This window comes from Culex quinquefasciatus, chromosome 3 (assembly GCF_015732765.1).
Source record: "Culex quinquefasciatus strain JHB chromosome 3, VPISU_Cqui_1.0_pri_paternal, whole genome shotgun sequence".
In the NCBI taxonomy this organism is placed as follows: domain Eukaryota; kingdom Metazoa; phylum Arthropoda; class Insecta; order Diptera; family Culicidae; genus Culex; species Culex quinquefasciatus.
Genome location: NC_051863.1, coordinates 66,036,511 through 66,051,653, shown reverse-complemented (window position 1 = coordinate 66,051,653; position 15,143 = coordinate 66,036,511). Strand labels below are relative to the sequence as shown.

Genomic DNA, 15,143 nt, shown 5'->3' with positions numbered 1-15,143 from the left:
AACTTTAAATAAAACAAGAGTTGATTCCAGGTCCTCCTGTTTATACAACAACTTTATTTACGCTTCCTCCCTCCTAAAGTATTCAATCTCTCTAATGCTTTCATAAGAACGGGTTTTTGAATAACATTACTCACAATAAATATCGTTTGCTTATTTCTCTCCGACTGTCCGTCTGTCTGTCCGTTATCGTCTATTATACTTTTCACTTTTACCTAAAATGTCCGTGCAAAATATCCTGCTTTCCCTTGTTTCAAGGACTAACATCCGCAATCTGTCATAGGTGGTAGCGCCTCTATAGCCAAGTCCGTTTTCGAGGCGGGGGGTTTTTCTCCAAGTTCAGCTGTCCTGTTGTGGGTTGATTCGAGCTCCTTTAGCGCATCGCTCGTTTATGTTTTTGTTTTACACAAAAAAGTATGTGTGTGTGTTTGTGTAACCTGCTTCCTGTTTGCGTTTTGTTTTTATTTCTTCTAGAATCTATGTTTTGTAAACATCAAACTAATTGAGCTCTTCGTTATTCGTCTATCAATTGTGTATTTATCTGTTGTTTTTTTTTGTATTATGTGGTTGATTCTCCAATGTGTAACACTCCGGCATTCGAGTGTTGCAAAAAACAAAAACTGATGTCATGGTAAACGAAAATTTGTCAGTTCATGGTTCGATTCCGCATCGAAAACAAAACATAAAATGGGTACAAAAGTTTTATTTCAAAAGTTAAACGTAGCTAACAAAATCAACAAATTGCTTACGTGTTAAGGTCTGTGGCAGCCTTGTATTCGTTCGTATGTATTTATAAGTAATAGTGTTCGTACGATGATGCAGCACAGAGTGAAGTTCTGTCAGCGAAGCCGTAACCACGTGTTTGCGAATTGATTTCGGATTCGACAACATTGTCACTGTTTTGTTTACGATTTCATTGACAGGACTTTTTTTCCGTGTGAATAAGATGAATGGCTTTTTCCTTCTCTTTCGGTAGTGGTTTGAAGATTTCAATGGGATGGTTGTGCGGAAGGTTTCCTACTGTTCTAGCGTTAAATGCTAGGGTTTTTATTTTGTCAGATTGATCAAATATCTTATTGTACAACATCGATGGTAAAACTGCTTGATTCATGCTATTTGTGGGGGGGTCGGGACGACATGACACTTAGTACGAGGACGTTGTTTGCTGACTGACCAAGGGTTAGTCAAAGGTGCGCTAGAGTGGAATTGAAAAACAAGTACGTAGTGCGCTTATGTGAGCGATCCTATCGAGTCTCGTTTAGTTTAGTGAATTAGGTGGTAGTGATAGGTAGCAACTCTACTATAGCATTGAAGTACGTGGGGTTGCGCGCTAGTCCAAAAAAATATTGTCTTTCAACGGTTGATTCCAGTGAGTGTTTCGGGCTGGGTGTTGTCTTAGTTCTCCCGCTTGAGCGCTCCGCGAGCCTTCCAGGCCTTGACCAGGTTCCAGGCAAAGTACAGCGAGAAGAGGTGCACCTGCACCGCCACCAGGACGAATCCGTACCACAGCAGTCCGTACGGGTAACCCTGTTAAGACAAAAAGAGGAAGAAAGAGATACGTGTGCGAGAAAGCATTTCAAGCAAACCACAGCAAACAAGTGCACGAGGGATGGAAAAAAGGGAAAATTTCGAGGAGAGCAAATCATTAGTCGAATTCGGTCCGTTACGAGGCGCGCTGCAAATTGGTACTAACAATTACCTGCCAGACGAAGATGTCCGTGTCCTCCAGCTCGGTGCCCTCCTCCAGGCTAATGTACTCCAGCACGTCGTTCAGGTAGTACATGATGCAGTAAATCAGCGGCACGAACGCAACCGTACTGATGCCGACCATGTACTTCTTCATGTCGGTCACCCGGTTGCGGCGGGCCGCCGACAGGCCCACAAACGACAGGAACACCGACAGGCACCAGAAGTACTCCCACCAGAGTGGGGCCGGTATCTGCAGCTCCTCGATCTCCAGGATGAAGATGTCCAGGCGGTCCAGGATGTCGGCGGACAGCTTGACGAGCATCACGAAGAACAGCAGGTAGTGAAAGAAAATGCAGTATTTTAACCGGGCCTTGTTGAGGGCGCTGAAATGCAAAAAAAAACTTCTTAGACCTACCTTCACGTTTACAAACAAATAAACTAAACACTAAAAGTAAACTTATTTTACCGTAAAAGTTAGCAAAAATTAGCTGGAATAAAAGTAAAGTGTTTATTTGGACCAATGATTATTTTTGTTTTAGTGTTGTATATTGATTCTGTTTTGTTCAATCAAAATTGCCTAAATGTCTCATATGCAAAAACAGCAAGCTGAGAAAAACGCAAGGCAAGTTTGTCCCGAACGTAAGGCTACAAGTTTTCACGGAAATACTTATTTCCACCAGATATCTAGATCAATGTACAGGGCAGAATAACTTTTGTTCATTCTTTTTTACTAAAAGTGTAGGAAAAAATCAAAATAAAAAAAAACGATACTTAATCCACCTTTAGGTGGTTGGTGCCTTCCTCACATTCATAAAGTCAATACATTCAGTAAAAATAGCAACATTCCCTTAACATGTTTAACAAATCAATTTTATTACTGATTTCTTTTGATAGGGTTCGCAGACCTTCAATTTTTCTGGCTCATCGGCAAGATCTGATAAAAAAAACCTATCCAACGAAAGTTCACATGGAAGATTCAGGCAATATTTTTATCACAATATTTCAGATCCGGCCTCCAGAAAGTATATAAATAACACTTAAGTGCAAATAACTTTTGATAGGGTTGTCAGATCCTTGATGTTTTAGGCTCATTTGAAAGGTCTTTCAATTATCTAACTAACGATGGACCCGGACATAATTTTTACTGAAATATCTGAGATCCGGCCTCCAAAACGTGCATAAATAACACTTAAGTGCTAATAACTTTTGATAGGGTTGTCAGATCCTTGATGTTTTAGGCTAATTTGAAAGGTCTTTTGATTATCTAACTAACGATGGGTCGCATGATGGACCCAGACATAATTCCGGGTGTCGTGCTAGCTAAATATTTTGACAGCTGGAAAACTCGCCTTACCTTACTCATCTACATACATTGAACAGACATTTAATCTCAGATTTAAACTAGGCGAGTACCTACACCCAAAACTGGACAATGAGAGAATAATGACCTCGTGCCACGTGAATAGTGGTACCATTCACGGACACATAGAACAAAGCTCGAGATGGGCGAGAGAATTATCCCCTCGAGGTTCAATTGCAAAAAAAGTTCATCCGTCAAAAAAAAAAAAAAAAAAAACACCCAAATGTGTCGACTACTGGAATCGAACCAGAGACACTTGACAGACTAACACAATGACTAACTGTCTCGGCCACCACAGCTTGGTTACTTGAGGAGTGGTCAGATGTGGATGTATGACACCTGTTGGAGAATTATTTTTTTCAATTAACTCATGAACACATTAGTTATAGTGGTGTGAGTAGGTAGCATTACCTGTAAATATTGATGGAACGATTCTCTCGACTCTGAATTTTGAGTGTAATGTTGGCGTATCAGCAGTCAGCAGAGGCCTTCGGATAATCAAGTCTGGACTGTAATATGAACTTATTAGTCATCAACATTCCGATTATGTCACGACAGGTCACGACCACTGGCGATTTCGTCGCCGTCGTGCTAACTTGACGTACGTGCATTTTGGGCCAAATTGCAATTTTGTCACTTTACATATGAAAGTAGTTTCAATCTTGACGTGTTATCTTGTCACTCTCTGAAAATTGATGTAAGTGCGACAACTGGCCAAAATTATTTCAGGTCAGAACGCGTTTGACGCACGTACAAGTTAGACTACCGTAAACATCTGTAATTATAACTCTGGACTCCAGCAACTAACTTCAACCAAACTTCGGGACAATGCACATAATGGTCAGTCAAACAAAACGTGTTTGTTATTGTTTACATTGCGTGCTTTCGTTTTTGTTTATTCAAGGTCAAACATTAAAACGCGTTTCCTCAGAACGTCGAAATGGCGGGTGCGACAAAATAGCACGACGACGTCGTTTTTATTCAGGTTCCATCCTGAATATCACAAGATCTTGTCGCTTGATTGGAAGCTGCTTTGACAACTCGATTTGAACTCAGAGAGTAACATTTCGCCTCTCCATCTAGGCTATCTAATCCAAACATCGCGTAAAAAGCTTCTAAATGCAAGTGAATCATTCTGTTCAATTATATGAATAAAAAAGTAAAGATTCTCCAAACTCTCTTAAATAAGATTATTTCAAAAACAACTTTAATTTAGTTCCGTTCTACGGCTTCCGAATTGTGTACATCGAGCAGGTGTTGAGGTAAACAAACCGCAATAAAAGAAGCGACACTCTTTCTCTCTATCCATAACCGTCTGTCCATGCTTCTTCTAAACATAGCGCCGCCGACTAAGCATAGTTGAAGCAAGAGATGATACAAACAAACCACAAACGCACACGCACACACCTTCCCAGGGGGGTAACGGTTCGATTGTGTTGGTTTCGACGCATGAGTTGGTGACGGCGGGCGAAATTTTATAGCACTCTTGACAGCTCAGCATGCTATAATTTAGGGCCCAGCTCACCACACAACCGTCGTCACCGTCGTTGTCGCGTAAGCAAGCATAAATACTAATGAAGCGCTTACATACTGTCACTATCTGCCAAAACCGATGCAAAAATATCCTTCATGGAAGCTCTATTTTTAAGCGAGCGATTTATGCGAATCGATTGCGTTGGCAATCGATAACAATCACTGGCCTGGGATGCTGTTGCTTGACAGCTACGGCCCAGCTTGACGTTGCACGCTTTGACACTTCCGTCATCGTTAGGAAAAGCGATAAATTCAAGGAGAAAAGCAAAATTTAACCTGATTTGGTAATGTGCGGCCACACGTTGTCTGTGCTCGAAGTCGGCACCGTCGGTGCCCGTGACCATGGGTCCGCCCCGGGATGCCATCGCGAGTCTCGTTCCGGGTTTCACAGGCTAGGTGCTGCAGGTCGTCGACGTCGGCCGAGTGGACAAAACGTTGGAGTGATGTGGAGAATGTAGCGCCCGCGGATTTCGTCTCGTCGTCGTCGTCGTGCCTTTCGTCACGGGGAAAAAATTCTTTCACTACTTTCACACTACGATCAGCCTCTGGTTCTCGGCTCGTTCGGCTCACAACATCACGTCCACTGACGGAACGTCGTCGCCGTGTATGTTGCGGTTTCCCTACACGTATCGTACTTTTGACAGATGGTCGCCGCCGCCGGGGAGGGTTATCAGACAAATGCAGGGGGCGAAAAGTATAATTTTATAGCATGCCATGGTTCGAAGCTTCGATCGTGGTGAACGAGGAGAAATTATGAAATAACCGTGAAGTCATGTGAATGTGGAACACCAGAAGCGAGTCAATTTATTTTAAACTGAAATGTTTGTGAAACTTTCACAATAATAAATGCGTAAATTTTATATTGTAATGCCAGACTATAACATGCTTGAAATCAAGCAATAAAATGTATGTTAGTAAACAAAAAGTTCACTTCATTGAATGTTTTCATTAGGAAACAATCTTTGTTTGCAAATTCATATAATGGTCCTCGTAATGATCCGGTTACATTGTATTACTTGAAATGCTGAAAATTCATTAACAGTATGGTAGCGTAGTCATTAATGATACACTTTTGGTTTTCGACTTTCAATGATTTATGTATTTTTTCATCATCATTTTATAATGAGCTCTTTGTTGCATTTTCATTCTATAAAACATCATTGACCACAATATGAGACTGATCAGACCTCTACTGTCAGAGTTATTCAACTGTCACACTTGGCAGCAACAATGAGTTATGACTTGAGATTCTAAATAGGGAGACAGTTCGAAGTGAATTTTACGTACCCAAACAGACACGAATTCGACGTATCTAAACGAGCATTTGCCTTTACGCCCAGCAAAACTTATCAGTGTTGCCAAGCTCAAAACATACGTTGCCAGATCGATTTAGCAAATTTAGACCTGTCTCCCTATGTAGGGTCTCTAGTCATGACATGCATGCCATGACAGTATACTCAGAAACAATGTCTATAGAATGTCTTTATCGGCTTATTTAGTTGAGAGTTGCATTCGTCGAAAATTGTTCGGTACATAACTGGAGATTTTTTTTTGAAAAGGTCCAAAAAACCAAATTTTCAGGTTTTGCTTTTTGGGTGTTTTTTTTCAATACCCTTGAATCACCCAAAAAGCAAAAACTGGAAATTTGGTTTATTAGACCTTTTCAAAAAAAAAAAAAATAAATAAATAAATAAAAAAAAAAATAAATAAATAAAACACTCTAAATATAAATTTGGCGAAATCAGTAGTTTTCAATTTGCCGGTCTTTTATCAGTTGAAAATTGGTAAAATTTCACCAAATTCGATTAATAATATTAAGTTTAAAACATTAAATATGGAAAGAACCTTAATTACAATATGTGTCAAAACTATGGAATGTACAAATATATTCATCTTTCAAAATGTATGTATGTATTAGGACTCCCGTCTTTGCAGAGCTTGGCCACGACCATAGTTAATATATTCATCTTTCAAAATCATTAAAATCATTTAACACATTTTGTGAGAGAGACATTCTGCCGTTCTACGCATTATGTCTCATGTTCAAAACCTTTTTAAGGGTTGTTCGAATTTATAACTAACCCGAATTTAAAAAAATCAATGTGTTTCTTTAAAATTTGTTTCAGACAGATAAGTTATGTACCCCAGGTGGTTGGTCACTTTTTCGTTTGACACTTTTTTAGTTTGTACACCGTTGGTTGGTCAAAGTCAAACTAAAAAGTGACGAACTGTCACTTTTTACACGGCGCTCTCGCACACTATCAAACCAAACGTTTGGAAGTGTGTGTGAACTCCGTGTAAAAGGGGTGTAAAACTAAAAAGTGACCCCGTTCGTTTGACAACAGTTGGTGTCAAACCATCGGGGTTTGAGTATATACATAACAGTTTACCAAACTCAATGAAAAACAACTACATTAGCATTCATTTATCGTTCTAATCGTCACTGGAAATTTCACGTGACGACAATCGTGCATTTCGGGTCAATCTTGCGCAAATATTGGATTAAGTTTTGCGAAAACTGACACTTACCGGTTACCAAGCTGCGCCAAATCTTCTTAAACAGATATCTCACCTTTGGTTAGCACTTATCGCTGCCAAGCCGCTGGCTTTCTTGATTGTGGTTACAATAAGTTTTAGCGTCGCAATTGTGATCAATTATCCACTGCACAAGTGATACCTTTTTGTAATCGAGTAACATCCAGAACTACAATCTTCATGCTCCGTATCAAAACCATGAAGTTCGATATCCATATTGCTTAAACATCTTGTGGTTCGATATTTGTCCTCCCCCCTTTTGTAACATTCGTAAGGCAGCGACCTCTCCAGGTGGTGGCCACTTCTGTCCAACTGCCACTTTTCATGTTCAGTATCAAAAAACCATGAAATGTGATAACTAAGCTCGCATGGAACCGAACATCCCTAAGGGCACCGCGGTCACTCCAGGTTGTGACCAATACTGTCAAAATGGCCATTTTCATTACCAGTATCAAAACCAAGGTGCCCAGTCTGTCTCGTATGGCCTGAGATATGGCCACTTCGGGTCTTGTGGCCTGAATATTCCGGTGGCTCTCAATCATTCCAGCTGGCCTGCCTCCGCTTGAGATGCTCCTTGTTTCAGGCCATCTGCTTTTTGGCCAACTGCTTCTGGGCCTCCAAGCCATCTGCTTCCAGGTCCAGGTTGATGTTTACTCCTTCATACCTACGTCATTCGCTTTTTGTTGCAACTGTGTTGAAATTTCTTGATGTTGCTTTTAATACCACTTCCCAAACACGGACGGGAACTTCAAGTGCTTAAAAGTAGGACCCAGTTCTGTCAGTTTACATGAAGTTTCATTTGAAATTAAATATTTGCGAATTGCAGACGGTTTGGGCCGAAGCGACAAGACACTGTAGGCAACAAGGTTGGTAGAAATAAATACATGAATAACAAAAAAACCAAGAGATAGGGAGGGAGAGATAATGTGAAGAGAGCGCTGAAGGAAAAAAAAAAACAGTCTTGTTGAGAAGTTGCAAAAGGCAAGTCGGATTTGAGCAATTCTCTACGAAATCGGTCTTTTTTCTTCAATTTTAATTTTTGTATTTTTTAATCCGACTGAAACTTTTTTGGTGCCTTCGGTATGCCCAAAGAAACCATTTTGCATCATTAGTTTGTCCATATAATTTTCCATACAAATTTGGCAGCTGTCCATACAAAAATGATGTATGAAAATTCAAAAATCTGTATCTTTTGAAGGAATTTTTTGATCGATTTGGTGTCTTCGGCAAAGTTGTAGGTATAGATACGGACTACACTGAAAAAAAATGATACACGGTAAAAAAAATTGGTGATTTTTTTATTTAACTTTTTATCACTAAAACTTGATTTACAAAAAAACACTATTTTTAATTTTTTTTATTTTTTGATATGTTTTAGGGGACATAAAATGCCAACTTTTCAGAAATTTCCAGGTTGTGCAAAAAATTATTGACCGAGTTATGATTTTTTTAATCAATACTGATTTTTTCAAAAAATCGAAATTTTGGTCGTAAAAATTTTTCAACTTCATTTTTCGATGTAAAATCAAATTTGCAATAAAAAAGTACTTTAGTGAAATTTTGATAAAGTGCACCGTTTTCAAGTTATAGCCATATTTAAGTGACTTTTTTGAAAATAGTCGCAGTTTTTCATTTTTTTAAATTAGTGCACATGTTTGCCCAGTTTTGAAAAAAATATTTTTGAAAAGCTGAGAAAATTCTCTATATTTTGCTTATTCGGACTTTGTTGATACGACCTTTAGTTGCTGAGATATTGCAATGCAAAGGTTTAAAAACAGGAAAATTGATGTTTTCTAAGTTTCACCCAAACAACCCACCATTTTCTATCTTCAATATCTTAGCAACTAATGGTCCGATTTTCAATGTTAATATATGAAACATTTGTGAAATTTTTCGATCTCTTCGAAAAAAACTCTCTTAATCCACCTATGTGGTTGATGCCTTCCTCACTTTTTACCAACAATTGGTAATATGAGTGGATTGGACACATATTTCAGCTATTTTTTTAAGATCCAGAAAAATAAGTACACAGATATAACTTAAGAGGTCATAACTCGAGACAGAGTTGCCAGATTATCAATATTGTGAACTCGTTGGAAAGGTCTCTTGATTAACTAACCAACGATGTGTCGGATGATGGATCCGGACATCGTTTACATACATTTAAGTGATATCCGGCTTCAAAAAAGTACATACATATCACTTAAGTGGTCATAACTCGAGACAAGGTTGCCAGATCTTCAATGTTGTGGACTCGTTAGAAAGGTCTCTTGATAACCTAACCAACGATGGGTCGGATGATGGATCCAGACATCGTTTACGTACATTTAAGTGAGATCCGGCTACAAAAAAATACATAAATATCACTTAAGTGACCATATCTCGAGACAGGGTTGCCAGATCTTCAATGTTTTGGACTCGTTGGAAAGGTCTTTTGATAATCTAACCAACGATGGGTCGGATGATGGATCCGGACATAGTTTACATGCAGTTAAGTGAGATCCGGCTTCCAAAAAGTACATAAATACCACTTAAATGGCCATATCTCGAGACAGGGTTGCCAGATCTTCAATGTTTTGGACTCGTTGGAAAGGTCTTTTGATAGCCTATCCAACGATGGGTCGGATGGTGGATCCGGACATAGTTTACATACATTTAAGTGAGATCCGGCTTCCAAAAAGTACATAAATATCACTTAAAAGGCCATATCTCAAGACAGGGTTGCCAGATCTTCAATGTTTTGGACTCGTTGGAAAGGTCTTTTGATAACCTATTCAACGATGGGTCGGATGGTGGATCCGGACATAGTTTACATACATTTAAGTGAGATCCGGCTACAAAAAAGTACATAAATATCACTTAAATGGCCATATCTCGAGACAGGGTTGCCAGATCTTCAATGTTTTGGACTTTTTGGAAAGGTCTTTTGATAGCCTATCCAACGATGGGTCGGATGATGGATCCGGACATAGTTTACATGCATTTAAGTGAGATCCGGCTTCTAAAAAGTAAATAAATATCACTTAAATGGCCACATCTCGAGACAGGGTTGCCAGATCTTCAATGTTTTGGACTCGTTGGAAAGGTCTTTTGATAACCTATCCAACGATGGGTCGGATGGTGGATCCGGACATAGTTTACATACATTTAAGTGAGATCCGGATATATGTGAAAACACATTTTTATACATAACTTTTGAACTACTTATCGAAACTTCAATCTGTATAAAACTCGATCCATGGGACCGTAAACCAAGTCGAATGCAACAGGTTCGGGTCAAATCGGTTTAGCCAGTGCTGAGAAACATGAGCTAGTTTGTTGGTCACATACATACATACACACACACATACACACACACATACACACACACATACACACAGACATTTGTTCAGTTTTTGATTCTGAGTCGATATGTATACATGAAGGTGGGTCTACGACGTTTTTATACGAAGTTCATTTTTAGAGCAGGATTATAGCCTTACCTCAGTGAGGAAGGCAAAATATTTTCAAAATTTTCAAATCAAGACTAACATTTTAAAAGGGCGTAATATTGAATGTTTGGCCTTTTTGAAATGTTAGTCTTGATTTGAAAATTCCAAAAATATTTTTTTCGAAATGATCGGAAAATTTCACAAATGTTTCATATATTAACATTGAAAATCGAACCATTAGTTGCTATGATATTGAAGATAGAAAATGGTGGGTTGTTTGGGTGAGACTTAGAAAACATAAATTTTCCTGTTTTTAAACCTTTGCATTGCAATATCTCAGCAACTAAAGGTCGTATAAACAAAGTCCGAATAAGCAAAATATAGAGAATTTTCTCAGCTTTTCAAAAATATTTTTTTCAAAACTGGGCAAACATGTGCACTAATTTAAAAAAATGAAAAACTGCGACTATTTTCAAAAAAGTCACTTAAATATGGCTATAACTTGAAAACGGTGCACTTTATCAAAATTTCACTAAAGTACTTTTTTATTGCAAATTTGATTTTACATCAAAAAATGAAGTTGAAAAATTTTTGCGACCAAAATTTCGATTTTTTGAAAAAATCAGTATTGATTAAAAAATTCATAACTCGGTCAATGATTTTTTGCACAACCTGGAAATTTCTGAAAAGTTGGCATTTTATGTCCCCTAAAACATATCAAAAAATAAAAAAAATTAAAAATAGTGTTTTTTTGTAAATCAAGTTTTAGTGATAAAAAGTTAAATAAAAAAATCACCAATTTTTTTTTACCGTGTATCATTTTTTTTCAGTGTAGTCCGTATCTATACCTACAACTTTGCCGAAGACACCAAATCGATCAAAAAATTCCTTCAAAAGATACAGATTTTTGAATTTTCATACATCATTTTTGTATGGACAGCTGCCAAATTTGTATGGAAAATTATATGGACTAACTAATGATGCAAAATGGCTTCTTTGGGCATACCGAAGCCACCAAAAAAGTTTCAGTCGGATTAAAAAATACAAAAAAAATCGAATGACCGAAATCCTAGAGAACTGCTCATTTGTGACTTTGTCCGAAAGATCGACGGGAGATCACGGAGATCACTACAGACACGGCAGGTCAACATGCAGCATAATTTCTTCGAACTAGATTCGCGGCTGACGGCGGTTGAACAAAGGCTAGAAGCCCCGAAGAAAGGCTAGAAGCCCTGGAGCGAAGCCGAAGCCCTGATCTTGCCACGCCATCTCCGGCCCATGTCACCCCGGCTACTACATACAGGGCGGAGGCGCACAAAATTGAAGAATTGATGGAGATGGTACGCCGTTGGCCGTGGGACGATATTCGCATGGTTAATGGAGACGTTCACGCCCGCGCAGCTGGCAACGATGACCCTGGGACGTCATTCGGTTAAGGGTCATCAACCAATGGCGCCCGCCCAGCGGGACCAGTTGAACCGATTGGTTGCGGCGTATTTTAACGACCATCCGGATGAAAGCCCGGTTGCACTAAAACAGCTCAACCGGGATCTTTCACACATCCTGTTCACTTATAAATAAAGTTGTTTCCCAAATTCTTCATTCAAATGTATGATTCTTATGACAAAGCACTTGGTCTCAGAGCTAGATCGCAGCTGCGGTGACAATCCAAAATTTCTACATTCTGCTTTTAGGCACTTGAAGTTCCCGTCCGTGTTTGGGAAGTGGTATGCAACGCAGCAGGTCATGTTCATGAATTTTCAGTTGCAACAAAAAGCGAGTGACGTGGGCATGAGGCTTTATGGGTACCAAAATTCAAGGTTACTGGTAATGAAAATGGCTATTTGTACCGTATTGGCCACAACCCGTAGTAACCGGTGCCCTGAGGGAGGTTCTTCCGGGGGGACATTTACTGAACCGTACAAGTTTCAGCAATATGGAAATCAAAATTCATGGTTTTTGATACTGGTAAGTGTTTTTTTCACTTACCATCACATTGAAATCATCCCATTAGTTATCAACCTTTTTGCTGCAAATAGAATTTATCAGTCACTTAACGTGAAGACTTCGATCATTGCCATGATTTTTCGTTCAAAGATATAAATTTTGCGTTGCTTTCAATATTTTGACAAAATTCCTTCAACAAGTTGTTTAGAATAGTGCCCTACACATGCTAATTCCTTTTGGTAACGATTATCCCATTCCTTGTAAAGTTATGGAAATCATCATTAATCAATGATTGCCTACAAGGACGTCAATGACTGTGCCACAAAATTATATAAATTTTGAAGCACAATTGGTTTAGATCAAAAATTCCTTCAGTGGCTTCAAAAAGGCAATGACCGGCACATGCTGATTCCTTTTGGTGCTGAAATTCGTCAAATTGAATTTAATACAGAATATTTTATAGTGATGATCAATTTTCCTCGAAAATGATCAACGGCTTCACCTTAATACGAAATTCTTAATTTCGGCTATAAACTCTATAAGGAACATACACATTGTGCATATATTTAAATGAGGAATGAAGAAATAGCAGTGATGCTACTTACCAAGCTTTTATTTATTTAACTACCTTTGGCAACACACATTCATTGCATTTGATACAATCATCGGACTCCGATTCCTGATAGCAATATTTTGAGTTTTACTTACCAGTTTATGCATTTATCTTGTAAATATCTTCTTTTATATATTTTTATTTTTTTATACTTCCCTTCATCTCTATTTTGTATGCAAATATCAAACTATACGAGTTTAAGCAATATGGATATTGAACTTCATGGTTTTGATATGGCACATGAAGAAAAATGGAACGATCTCAACCTTATCTTAATCTTATCTCAATCTAATCTCAATCTTCGATTTTTTATTGTTTTGGTCGATTTAGAAAAGCGTTTTTTTTAATAAATTCTTATTAGTTTATATAAACATTTCAAATCATGGTCTAAAAACCTCCACCATCAATGGGAAGCACTTCTCCTCGGGTACCTCCTGTCCAACAACGATCGATACATCACCTGAAAAAATCAATTGCAACTTTTGCAAACAGTACGAGAACCAAGCTTTACGATAACAGTTGATTGAGTACACCCAAACAAAAGACTTTTGACATGCAATACAAAAAGCGAATCATAACACTTATTATCAGCAGATCTGACATAAATTGACTAAAATATGACTTCATTTTTTATTTGGGTGTAGGACAGTCAATTAGATGTGAAGTGTTTATGATAAAAGAATGCCCAAACTGATCATAAACTGTGGTTGCAAAAGATAATGGAAACAGTTTACCTTGCGGACAAGCACTGAGTGCTACCAGCAAATCCATATCAGCAATAAACTCGATAAAGTCACCCTTCCGAGCTGGGCTTGGCTTGCAGAAGTACTGCTGGGTTTCCTACGACAAACATCATCACAATAAAGCCATCGTTAAAAAAGCGGTCCTTTATCTTACCCTGGTAAAACCAGTGCACATGAAAATGTTCCACACATCATGAACATCGGATTCCTCCAGCCCGAACTCCTTGACTGCTTCCACCAGATAGCTGTGGCAACTCCCGAACCGCTCCCGTCCCGTTATCAACTTGTACGTGTAATCATCACACCTCGTCCCGATCACATCGTGCAACGCTCCACCATCCTTATCGATGCCGTACTCGGCCAAGGAATCCCGCACAAAAGTGGCCATCGGTCGCAAGTACGGAAAGCAACTCCACAGCCGGTCATAAACCCGCAAATGGGACGCGTGCAGCTGCCGGGTCTTCCCGGAGTAGAACCGCTCCCGAGGATCGTCCAAATTCCAAAAGTTCAAATCACCCACCTGGGGTCCTTCGTTCAACGAAACCCGACACAGGTCACCCGCGCGTAACTTCCAGGCTTTGGCGGATTTCCGTGGAACCACCAGCTGCTGAACCAGGGTTCCGGCCAGGGCGGCCGATCGGCGCGTTTGGTACCATTCCGGGGAGACGATGGCGGCCGCCGGTTTGTCGTAGCAGATTGTCGGTTCGAACTGCTGGAAGACGCGTTGCATTGTGATGGCCCGCTCGGAGGAAGGTGATAACGAAGACTGATGTTTTGCTGGCTGGATTAATTATAATCTTTTCAATGTAGTTGTTTTATTCAACACAGTTTGTCTGGATTGATTTGGTATGTGTTGTTTTAATATCCCATGCAACTAAATATTTTAATAACTATACAGCAGTTCCATATGTTGATTATTTTATTAGCGTGACTTTAACCTAGAGAGGTCATTCGTCGCTTAACAGTTCCATATGAAAGTTAAAGAAAAAAATTGCTTTGATTTGGCTCAAATTTTTCTGGGGGTTCCTTGGCCAAAATAATCAGACCCGTATTTTTTGTCATTAGGGTGGCCTACGCCGTGTTAGGGTTTTCCGAAAAATTGCCATTTTCGTCGATTTTCACAAAACCACTTTTTTCTAAAAATCATAACTTCGCTCCATTTCAACTGATTTTAGCTGTCTTGGGTGCAAAAGAAAGATGATAAGTTTGACTTCCAAGAAAAAATAATGTGGAGTTTCAGAAATCTAGCCTAACATTTGAAAAGTCTTATGAAAACATCAAATGCCGTTTTGACG

The 15,143-nt window shown here is 39.0% G+C and overlaps 2 protein-coding genes across 3 annotated transcripts; both read right to left on the bottom strand.

Moving 5' to 3' along the window:
* Window positions 1-24: 24 nt before the first annotated feature.
* On the bottom strand, window positions 25-5,225 carry LOC6032547 (protein jagunal). Of its 2 annotated transcripts, none has more exons than XM_038263284.1 (3): window positions 4,856-5,225; window positions 1,691-2,069; window positions 25-1,524 (listed from the first exon to the last, which is right to left on the bottom strand). In XM_038263284.1, exons 1-3 carry the CDS (start codon window positions 4,942-4,944, stop codon window positions 1,393-1,395), a joined length of 600 nt encoding a protein of 199 aa, XP_038119212.1. In that variant the 5' UTR covers window positions 4,945-5,225; the 3' UTR covers window positions 25-1,392. The 2 variants fall into 2 exon arrangements, with proteins under 2 accessions (XP_038119212.1, XP_001843127.1); XM_001843075.2 differs by having other exon boundaries at window positions 1,697-2,069; window positions 4,856-5,224.
* An 8,041-nt stretch (window positions 5,226-13,266) lies between these two features.
* Window positions 13,267-14,640, bottom strand: LOC6032550 (uncharacterized protein C11D3.03c). The gene is made up of 3 exons (XM_001843077.2): window positions 14,003-14,640; window positions 13,840-13,945; window positions 13,267-13,565 (listed from the first exon to the last, which is right to left on the bottom strand). Exons 1-3 carry the CDS (start codon window positions 14,576-14,578, stop codon window positions 13,486-13,488), a joined length of 762 nt encoding a protein of 253 aa, XP_001843129.2. The 5' UTR covers window positions 14,579-14,640; the 3' UTR covers window positions 13,267-13,485.
* Window positions 14,641-15,143: the final 503 nt, after the last annotated feature.